General features: G+C 40.6%; 1 protein-coding gene across 1 annotated transcript in view; it reads right to left on the bottom strand.

The window, feature by feature from the left end:
* Positions 1–11113, bottom strand: part of GABBR2 (gamma-aminobutyric acid type B receptor subunit 2) — a 940304-nt gene extending 929191 nt beyond the window's left edge. The window contains exon 1 of the mRNA XM_040433083.1: positions 10689–11113. Within this exon, the coding sequence (XP_040289017.1) occupies positions 10689–11039 (351 nt within the window). The 5' untranslated portion in view covers positions 11040–11113. The remainder of the gene's footprint in view (positions 1–10688) is intronic.
* Positions 11114–12085: the final 972 nt, after the last annotated feature.

Genomic DNA, 12085 nt, shown 5'->3' with positions numbered 1-12085 from the left:
ATGGCTATCTATGTATACACAGTTACATAGAGAATGCTATACATCACTGATAACATCTTCCCCATGTACAGTTATCAGTGACTGATAGCTATCTATGTATACACAGTTAGACAGAGAATGCTATAAATCACTGATAACATCTTCCCCGTGTACAGTTATCAGTAACTGACAGCTATCTATGTATACACAGTTAGAAAGAGAATGCTATACATCACTGATAACATCTTCCCCATGTACAGTTATCAGTAATTGACAGCTATCTATGTATACACAGTTAGAAAGAGAATGCTATACATCACTGATAACACCTCCCCCGTGTACAGTTATCAATGACTGACAGCTATCTATGTATACACAGTTACACAGAGAATGCTATACATCACTGATAACATCTTCCCCATGTACAGTTATCAGTAATTGACAGCCATCTATGTATACACAGTTAGAAAGAGAATGCTATACATCACTGATAACACCTCCCCCGTGTACAGTTATCAATGACTGACAGCTATCTATGTATACACAGTTACACAGAGAATGCTATACATCACTGATAACATCTTCCCCGTGTACAGTTATCAGTGATTGACAGCTATCTATGTATACACAGTTAGAAAGAGAATGCTAACAATTACTGATAACACCTCCCCCGTGTACAGTTATCAATGACTGACAGCTATCTATGTATACACAGTTACACAGGGAATGCTGTCAATCTCTGATAACACAGTCCCTGGGGTTTTATTAACATTGGGGGTCTGATTGGGGCTGTCAGCTGAGGTCTGATTAAGTAGAGTTTGGGTAATGTGGTTGGCATTTTACCAGGCAATCAAAAAAACATAGATAAGGGTCCAACAAAATCTGCTAGTTTACACAGATTTTTATTCAATACAAATTGTATTGGGAAGAACAAGACTGTTCAGTTCTCATGTACTTGGCATATTGTCGGCAGTTCATTACCTGTTTACGTGGGAATATGTGCTGCAATGATATTTAGGCCCAAATAAAAGATGCTGAATGCTGCCATGTTTACATGGGCCAATGTTTTTGAATGAGCATTTTTAAGGATGTGTACATCAGACATATACATTTTTTTTGTTACGAAGGAGCTTGTGGGCAATAGATGACTGATGGACACAGTCATCACAGCAATCCAGTAAAAAAAGTATGCAGTTTATTACCATGGTAGCCTAGGCTGATAGATTCTTGGCTTTGACATATAGTTTTATTCACAAAAATCAGGAATACAGTATGTATTGGCACATGAAACATTAAAACTGACAAAATTGTGATTAAACACAAAGGCTATTGATGTTCTGAAGAATAACTTTGCATATACTGTATATCCTTCAACAAGTCCACTGCGTAACATTTTAGAAATGCATTATATTGCAGAATGGAGTGGGTGTTGTTTTATTATGTGTCCCCCTCAGGAACTAAAAAAAGCAGTGCTACCTGGTTATTTGCTCTACATGCAGCCACACCCATAGATACCCTTAAAGGGACAGGTTTATATGCTGTAAGACATCTAACAGAAGAGAACAATGCTCGCCACCGTCAGGTAAAATATATGCCATACCCTTTTATCTAAGTGCTCGGAACCTGCCGGAATCACCAAACGATGAGCCTAGTATAGAGGATAGGCTTGTTACTGGTCTTCATCTTATTTAGAAGAAAAGAAGAAACATCTTCAAAAGGACTATTAGAGGGGAATGTGATCTATCATGTTCTATATATTTCCTGTTTCATTGTCCAGTCAGTGATTTCTTTCATGGAAATGAATACGCCAATGGAGAGGTAAGTAGCCAGGAAACTGGCAATTCAAACAGAGCCTTTCTAATTTATATTGGAAAAATTACTCATATGGTAATGTTCGTTAAGTTTTGGAATGGCCTACTTTAAAGGAGTTGATCAGGATTAGGGAAAAAAAAGGCTCCTGGTATTGCCCATATGCCACAGGTAGGTTAGCATTAGGTCCCGAGCTACTTGAGATACCTTGGCGCGGTGCTCGGGCTCAGATATGTCCTTCATATAAGGATATATTTATTGGCTGAATTCTCAATTTTAACACCAGTTTGAGGGTTTAGTCAGATTTGGTTGTTTGCATCCACAGTAGTGCACCTTTCTTATTAATGTTTATTTCATAGTGTGGTACTGTACCTCAGCCCCATTCAGTGCAATGGTGATGAGTTGGGATGGGCCTGGTTCTCGAAGAAAGCTTTTTACAAATACTGTACAACCACTTTAAATGTCCCTTCCAATATAACTCAATTAGGTGATCATCTGGTAGAAGAATGCTACAGTGGTACTGCAAGAAATGCTAGAAAATCAGTAGACTGCTGAAATGAAATTCCCCTTTAAGGGCCATGGGGGGAAATGTATCATGAAGGGAATTTTTTGCACCATTACTTCATTTCTTAAATACGGTCTACACCACATTAACATCGCTACTCATGTCCACCTTGCAAATCTGGAGTGCGTGGTGTAAAATAACATAACATCACAAATTTCTGCATACGTAAGCCCAAAAAGTTGCGAAGAAAGGCTTTTTTTGAAGCCAGAATTTAGTAGAGCAGGGCTTAATAAACCCCCATATCTCTTAAGATCATACTCTGTTTATGATAATTAAAGGCTGACTCTATCCAAATGAGATTTCCCATTATAACAATGGATCTACAAGAATACAGAAACGTGGCTGTTAGAAAGAAGGAGTGCTGTGAAATGAAGGCTCCTCCATTTTCAAATTTCACTCCTGACTTTCAAGTAAGGCTACTTTCACACTGGCGTTTTGACTTTCCATTTGTGAGATCCGTTCAGGGCCCTCACATGCGGTCCAAAACGGATCAGTTTGCATTCTAATGCATTCTGAATGGAAAAGGATCCGCTCAGAATGCATCAGTTCAGTCTCCATTCAGTCTCCATTCCGCTTTGGAGGCAGACACCAAAACGCTGCTTGCAGCATATTGGTGTCCGTCTGACCACACTGAGCAATAGAAAACGGATCCGTCCTCCATTGACTTCAATGGTGTTCAAGACGGATCCGTCTTGGCTATGTTAAAGATAATACAAACGGATCCGTTCTGAACGGGTGCAGACGGCTGTATTATCTGAACGGATCAGCCCATGACGGATCCGCACAAAACGCGAGTGTGAAAGTGGCCTTACAAACCCTGTGCATTTAGATTCAACACATTTACTGAATGTTGTCCTTTTTCGAGCCCTGTAGATTTCTGCTGAACGCACTCCAGAATGTACTCAGTCTGAAATGAATAGGGTTTAGTGTGCAAAATCTGATCTGTTGAAATGCCATCAAATGCAATAATGTAGGATAAGAGAATTGAAATGGTGTCAAATGACCAGTAAGTCAATCTGCAGTACAATCAGTGGTCATGAGAAGCTAGCCAGAACAAAAAAACTGCCTAGTAATTGGCTAATGAACAATACGATGTGACTGACTTAGTACTGAAGCGCTATTGCTATTTTATAGCTAGTGTATATGCTATTTTAAGTGTAATGAGAAAGAAAAATGGTTATTTTTCGCCCAGCTGTTTTTCTTGGCCCCCTGGAGCCCCCCAGCTGTGCATCCTGGATTTATTCCTATATCTACCTGAATCAGCTAAGTTGTTATTATACTATACCGTTGAATCTGTATTTGGATTCATATCAAGTATACTTTAGTGTTTATACACTGTTAAAAGTGCTCAGAGGCTTATGTCCTTCACCGGGTCACAGATGTCTGCTGGTCTGGGGCGCTCCAGTAATTTACGATTTATGTATCTCTATATATGGCATCCTATTACCATACTGATACCGTCGGTCCCCTGATGAACCTTTCATTATCTAGAAGGGGAAACGCGTTGGTCCATTGTATGTTGTGTCGGAAAGTGATAGGGCTGTATAAGGACAGGTTAGCCCAGGTACGTGGACACAGTGCACCTACCTTTAAGGTGCATCTCCGGGCTGAGCAGTATTTATATTATATATTGACATATTATATCTTGATTCTCTGTCCCAGATGTATTTTATTGTCCTCATTTTTTGCTAACCGTCCATTGTATGTGACAGCTTTCTGTACTATAGTTATCATGGTCCAGTTTGGACCACATTTAGCTTTTCTTTGATAAATCCCCCCTTAGTGTACACAATCATTTCCTGCTGTCGATAGGCTGTGGACCTGGTTGGCCCATTAACCCGAGAATATACCAGCAATGAACAGAGTGGTCTGACTCATTAACATATGGTGACTGGGTTGCAGTGCTAATGAAGGTGTTAAATTCCTAATGAGTTAACCAGAACTACAACCTAGTCATGGCGACCACCCGGCGCTCCTAATTTATTTCATAGAGACAGACAAAAATAATAAGGACTTTCAAAGGCGGTGGGCCTGCTTGTTGATGGTTTCAATTTTTTTATGGACTACACAGAAAAAAAATAGAGGAGAAATGTAATTAAAAAAAACCTCTAAATAAATTCTCGATATTACATCAGCTGACTATGTTGGCAATAGTATCAGCATAGTCAACCTTGTTAACCCTATATTGGTCTCGTCTCATCGGAGTGAGGCTATGGTAAGGAATCTTAAATCTATAGTACTACTGCCATATTAATCAGGCCCTACACCACAACTTTGCCTTGTACACATCCAGAGGATTAGGTTAAACCATACGTGTACACATTGCAGATATCATTGTGCTATACGAAGTGTTAATAATTAATAACGTTACAGTATCCAGCATTTATTATTAGCCAAATATTGAACACAAGTTAATACTAATGGAAGGTTATTGATCAACCAGCAGAATATAATACGCCATAACAAAGGTCATATGAAAAACAAACAGTTGAATTTGCTTGAAGGCTTAAACTGCATAAAAAGGCTAAACTATATCTATGAAGTGAGTGCGCTGATAGCGGTGATCTATGCCGCCTGGTCAAGTGCAACATTTCTGTGGGAACAATAATACTCTGAATAGCGTCTGCCAACTAAGAAATGAATGTTCTTCCTGTCCCATAAAACTGCACTGTCACCATCTGCTCCAAGGGTACTGCCATACAGCAGCGGGAATAACGGCCGCCGCGGAATCTGTACACAGGGCCTGGAGTTAGATTACAGATACAAGGGCTCCTGCAGAAAGGAAAACTAAATCAAGCACATGAAAAGATAATTAACATAAAAGAGAATCCCAGGACTGGCATCCAGATAGGAGCCGTGACAAGCCGCTCAGTGGCCAGTTGTCAGCTAAAACACAACCAATAGCAGCCGAATAGAAGTCAATACCTTTACTGTATACTGCAGGAACCAACAGGACCTGATGGTAGTCTTCATCTACGCACATTGCAGTTACATTTTAGAGATCAAATTAACAGTTAATGGGAAAAATACATTATAAAATGTATAACTCTATATTGATTTCAATAAGGGGCAGCCACTGGGATTACAACGAGATTGATTCTGGAATAAGCGGCCACAATGTTGTCTGCCTTCAGGACATCAGGAGCCTCCAGTCCTTAAAAGGTTTGTGCAAATCCTTCAGTTAGAAATGAAACCATGTGCCTAAGGATACATGTACCGGCATACTGTGTCCGAAAGAAGTGTATCTGTCATCTACCAATCTATTGTCTTTTTATCTATCTATCATCTATCTATTATCTATTTATCTGTTATCTATCTATCTATTATCTATCTATCAATCCCATATATATCATCTATCTCTCTATCATCTATCTATCATCTATCTATCATCTACCAATCTATTATCTTTTTATCTATCTATCATCTATCTATCTATTATCTATCTATCTATCTATCTATTATCTATCTATCAATCAGTCTATCTATCAATCCCATATATATATCATCTATCTATCTATCTATCTATCTATCAACTATCTATCTATCATCTACCAATCTATTATCTTTTTATCTATCTATTATCTATCTATCTATTATCTATCAATCCCATATATATCATCTATCTATCTATCCATCAGTCTATCTATCCCTCCCATATCTATCATCTATCAATCTATTATCTATCTATCTATCCCATATCTATCATCTATCAATCTATTATCTATATATCCCATATCTATCATCTATCAATCTATTATCTATCTATCCCATATCTATCATCTATCAATCTGTTATCTATCTATCCCATATCTATCATCTATCAATCTGTTATCTATCTATCTATCTATCTATCTATCTATCTATCTATCACCTGTTGGGGTACAAAAACCCTTAGGCTACAGAAGAAAACACTAATACTATAAATGGCACGTGGTAAGTGGATGGCCTTATTACACCTTTATCTATCTGCCCAGTACTTATCTGTCTATCTATGTAGAAAAAAAGAAAGAAAACAGCAGCGCCATATGTTCAGTGATTGGTCACAAGCCTCATGGCACCAAACTAGTGCCCCAACTATACAAAGAATCAAAAATAGGAAACACTGCAAGGTATTAGAGGTGGTTTCTTAATTCACCCATATAGGCGACATTTCGGCCCAAACTCAAGGCCAGTCTACTTGGGTACAGATAGCCTTAACCAGGTATAACATCCTAATGCTGGAGAATCAATAGAAAGTAGAATTTATAAATATTCTTAGTTTTTTCTACACTAGATTGAAGAACGAGTCTACCACAATTTTTTATAGATATGTACAATAATAGCATAGAAAAAGCTGGAGTGACACTACGTGTATGTCCTAATAGTCCTGTACTGATAACGTCCCAGATGCAAACCAAAGCATATATAGCGAATCACCCGGTGGTGCTCTGCATTGACAGGCGATATCTTCACAAAAGAAGATTGCGGCACTCACCTTCGGATGTAAAAAACTTTCTTTATTCTTCCATTGCTTAAAAATGGGGCAGCGGGACAGACAACATAGAATGCAAATGTAAAAAACCGAGGCCAGAGGAAGCGCATACAAGCGAGAAACGTCCGTCTCCGTTTTTTTTTACATGTGCATCTAATGTCTGTCCCGCTGACCCATTTTTAAGCAATGGAAGAATAAAGAACGTTTTTTACATCCAAGGTGAGTGCCGCAATCTTCTTTTTCTTGTGCACTGGATTTTTATAGATATGTATATTGGCCAGCAATGAAGCTCCTATAAGGAAGGAATTGAGGGAGCTTCCCAAATTCCGTTTTCAAAAAGGAGCTCAGAAACTAAGATGCCGTTCCAAAAATCTTGCCTTGCATTGATGAGCCTCACAACATAGTGAGGCATTCTAACCCATGCGCTTGCTGTGCGTTACATCTGTGTAGACTGCCAGCATCTAGCCCAGCTTTGGAGGTACAATTCCTAATTATGGGCATGAGTGAACTTCAGAAGGTGTTCTCCAGAAGGCAAATCAGCTCCAAATCCTGAATTCAGGGAGCTGATTTTTCATTTTCTAGAGAGAAGGAAATGTTAACAAATTTTCAACTGATACTTAAAAAAAATGACCTAGAAACTGGCTGTGAATATTGGAGCACAGGAAACATCTCCCATTTATTAAAGATATGTCCAGGAACGGCATTCTTCATGTTACTCTAGTCATTGGAGTCACTGGGTGTAGGTGTATTCCTGCAGAAACAAGCCGAAGAGTTTGCCTTGGAAAGAGTGGCAAGCTCCTTGAAAAGAAATGACTGCCATCTTCAGGCACTTGCTCAATCAACAGGGTCATCCCAAAACGTTCAATAGAATCATGACAAGAATCTATTAAAAGGGGGCAAAGCCAATAGCGTCCTTCAGAGGAGAAAAACGGATCGAGGTATGTTTAGTACGGAACAACCGGCAAAGTGTGAAGCAGAACAAGATGATCTCTGTGGTTCTCCAGCCTCCCTCCGTCATCTATCTCATATCCAAGTCTATCTATCTCATATCCATATATCTATCTATCTATCTATCTATCTATCTATCTATCTCATATCCATCCATCCATCCAACTATCTATGTCTATCTATCTCATATCCATATATCTATCTATCTATCTATCTATCTATCTATCTATCTCATATTCATCCATCCAACTATCTATGTCTATCTATCTCATATCCATCCATCCATCTATCTCATATCTATCCAACTATCTATCTCATATCCATATCTATCTATCTCATATCCATCCATCCATCCATCCAACTATCTATCTCATATCCATCCATCCATCTCATATCCATCCAACTATCTATGTATCTCATATCCATCCATCCAACTATCTATCTCATATCCATATCTATCTATCTATCTATCTATCTAATATCCATCCATCCAACTATCTATCTATCTCATATCCATATCTATCTATCTCATATCCATCCTTCCAACTATCTATCTATCTCATATCCATCCATCCATCTATCTATCTATCTATCTATCTATCTCATATCCATCCATCTGTCTATCTATTTCATATCCATCCATCCAACTATTTATCTCATATCCATCCATCCATCCAACTATCTATCTATCTCATATCCATCCAACTATCTATCTATCTATCTCATCTCCATATCTATCTATCTATCTATCTCATCTCCATATCTATCTATCTATCTCCTATCCATCCATCCAACTATCTATCTCATATCCATCCAACTATCTATCTCATATCCATCCAACTATCTATCTCATATCCATATCTATCTATCTCATATCCATCCATCTATCTATCTCATATCCATCCATCAATCTATCTCATATCCATCCATCCATCTATCTCATATCCATCCATCCATCTATCTAATATCCATCCAACTATCTATCTCATATCCATCCAACTATCTATCTCATATCCATCCAACTATCTATCTATCTCATATCCATATCTATCTATCTCATATCCATCCATCCAACTATCTATCTCATATCCATCCGTCCATCCATCCAGCTATCTATCTATCTATCTATCTATCTCATATCCATCCATCCATCTATCTCATATCCATCCATCTATCCAACTATCTATCTATCTATCTCATATCCATCCAACTATCTATCTCATATCTATCCAACTATCTATCTATCTCATATCCATATCTATCTATCTCATATCCATCCATCTATCTATCTCATATCCATCCATCAATCTATCTCATATCCATCCATCCATCTATCTATCTCATATCCATCCAACTATCTATCTCATATCCATCCATCCATCTATCTAATATCCATCCAACTATCTATCTCATATCCATCCAACTATCTATCTCATATCCATCCAACTATCTATCTATCTCATATCCATATCTATCTATCTCATATCCATCCATCCAACTATCTATCTCATATCCATCCGTCCATCCAGCTATCTATCTATCTATCTATCTATCTCATATCCATCCATCCATCTATCTCATATCCATCCATCTATCCAACTATCTATCTATCTATCTATCTATCTCATATCCATCCAACTATCTATCTCATATCCATATCTATCTATCTCATATCCATCCATCCAACTATCTATCTATGTAATATATATCTGTCTATCTATTGACATGTTTTGAACACTACGGTTTTTAGCATTAAGAATCGTAGTGTTCGAAACATGTCGACCGAACTAGAGAAGGAGGGAGGAGATGTCTATGGCATGTATTGGTCCATGTGCATGTGAAAAATAAAGACATTGCAACGACAGAATTGTCGGCTGCTGGATCACTTTCTTCCTTGATTTCTATGCATGCCTGAGTTTGCCTTGGCGTACGGAGGACATGAGATGAGCTGGACTTACAAGTTGTATATCTATCTATTATTTCATCTATCTATCTATCTCATATCTATCTATCCCTCTATCTATCTATCTATCTATCTATCTATCTATCTATCTATCTAATATCTATCTATCCCTCTATCTATCTATCTATCTATCTATCTATCTATCCCTCTATCTATCTCTCTATCTATGTAATATCTATCTATCATCTCATCTATATATCTTATATCTATCTATCTATCAATCAATCTTCTATCTATGTAATATCTATTATCTATCTATCTATCTATCCCTCCCTCTATCTAATATCTATCTTTCAGAATTTCATCAGAAAACCCCATATGATGAATGTGCTCTACATAGAACGGTGTTTTTTTTCCCTCTTATACCAATAATAAAGGTCTGACGTAGTAAACTCGGAGTGCTCGGGCTCCCATCCACAGAGGACATATCCATTTCCATCTTCTGGGTCAGACAAGAGAGAATAGGTCTTTTCCGATGCGATTTGGCATGGCTCTGCTGATTAGTATTCCCAGCTATGGACACCTAGAAGGAGTCTTCCCTTCTGCGCAGCACACAGCCTGCAATGGTCAATCCAAATGATTCTTCTCCCCCCAGGAATGCCCATATGGGTGATGGGACCTGCTCGCCCCTGAAATGGCTGGGCACTGCTGGCCTACAGCTTGAGATCAGAGACATTGAATGCATCTGTTGCTTAGTGATCTGAACTTAATCTATACCAAGGAATGGAGGCTGACACTTTGGGGATGGGGGTCTTCCTAGCCAGTCATGCACCTATGCAGCACTATGGCAGCACATACTGCAGCTCTGCATTCCCTTCACTCCCACTCAAGGAATGGTGCCTTGTTGCTAGGTTCTAGTGAGACCAATGGCAGCTGCCAGACACACACCTGGCAGCCCCGCCAAGGTAAATACCTCTGCAGCCCCAGGTAGGTAGTAGGTAGGTGATCCTTACCGCTGTGTCGTAAAGCTTCAGGTCCAGGAAGTAGGGATGCAGCAGCGACTCGTTGCGGATCTGATCGATAGCCAGGAGCACCGCTGGCAGGATGCCTCGGCCGATATTTCCCTTTGCCACCGTCTCGCTCAGGGGCATCAAACCCATGATAGACAAGGAAGTGCCATTGGCAGGCTGCTCGATGGTCGTCCCGCCAGACCCACGGACCAGCCCGGGTGCCAGTCCCAGTCCCAGCACCAGCAGCAGGCATTGCGGGGGCAGCGCCGGCATCTTAGCGGAGCCTCCGGCAGCGGCACCAGCAGCACGGAGAGCGCCAGCTGATCTCCAGTGCCTCCTCGGGGACGGAGCCATTCCTGTGTGAGACTGCAGGGGAGACGGAGCAGGTCCGCCCTCTCACTCAGGAGGGCTCCCCAAGCAGAGGCGGGTCACAGCCCAGCACCTAGGGGAGAGCGCTCACCTCCCGCACGGCGACATAGCAGGGTCCGCCGGGCTCCTGCCCAGACACCTTGTCCCCTCTCCCCTATTCGCTTTCCATAGAGGACCAGGGTCTCCCCCTCCCCTCCGCACACCCCTGACAGTCCTCCTGTCAATGGCGCCTCCTCCTTCACGGCTCCCACCGCCAGTGCAAGAGGCTCGGCTGCGACAATGGCTGCGGAGGAAGGGATGGACGAGCACCCAGCTCTGGGCGAGGAGGGGGGACCGGTCACCAGTGCAGATGTGCTGTCACGGGCTATCGGGACACAAGGCATTGTATCGTGACATAATAAATCTATTGGATCTACAGCAGGTGGGATCAGGAAGTTACTACAAGCTTCCTCTCCCTGCATTGCTGCAATTACTTTCACTGTCAGTAGATCTGCCAGTGTACTAGCCATAGTAGTGCCATGGTCCTGGCACACATGCATTGGCACTGGCTGGCTTTCTTCCTGGTGGTTTTTTCCCTATAGAGGAGGTGCTGGCAAAACGCCTGAAAGAAATGCGAAAAGCAGCAGCATACTGCGTTAAACTGTCAGTAGTAAAAAAAAATGCTTGTGTGTCAGGCATCTGATATTTCCCATAAAGTTTCAGCAAAAAACGCAGGGGCAAAAACTAAAACAAAAAATATGAAAAATTGCAGAAAACTGAGGGGGGGGGATTTATCATTTGAAGTCAGTTTTGCTGAAGTCTGCGTTGGAGCATTTTATGCCACATTTATCAAATGCCTCATAAATTAGTCTCAGCCTTATCTGAGCTGCAGTTTTTGCGGCTCGGGTGCGGACCCGTTCACTTCAATGGGGCCGCAAAAGAGGCGCACAGCACTCCGTGTGCTGTCCGCCTCCGCTGCTCCGTAAAAAAATAGAACATGTCCTATTCTTGTCCGTTTTGCAGACAAGAATAGGCATTTCTATCATGGGCCA

The sequence above is a fragment of the Bufo bufo genome, chromosome 5 (genome assembly GCF_905171765.1).
Source record: "Bufo bufo chromosome 5, aBufBuf1.1, whole genome shotgun sequence".
NCBI lineage: Eukaryota > Metazoa > Chordata > Amphibia > Anura > Bufonidae > Bufo > Bufo bufo.
The sequence above is the reverse complement of the archived record's forward strand: the minus strand, read 5'-3'. Positions and strand labels throughout refer to the sequence as shown.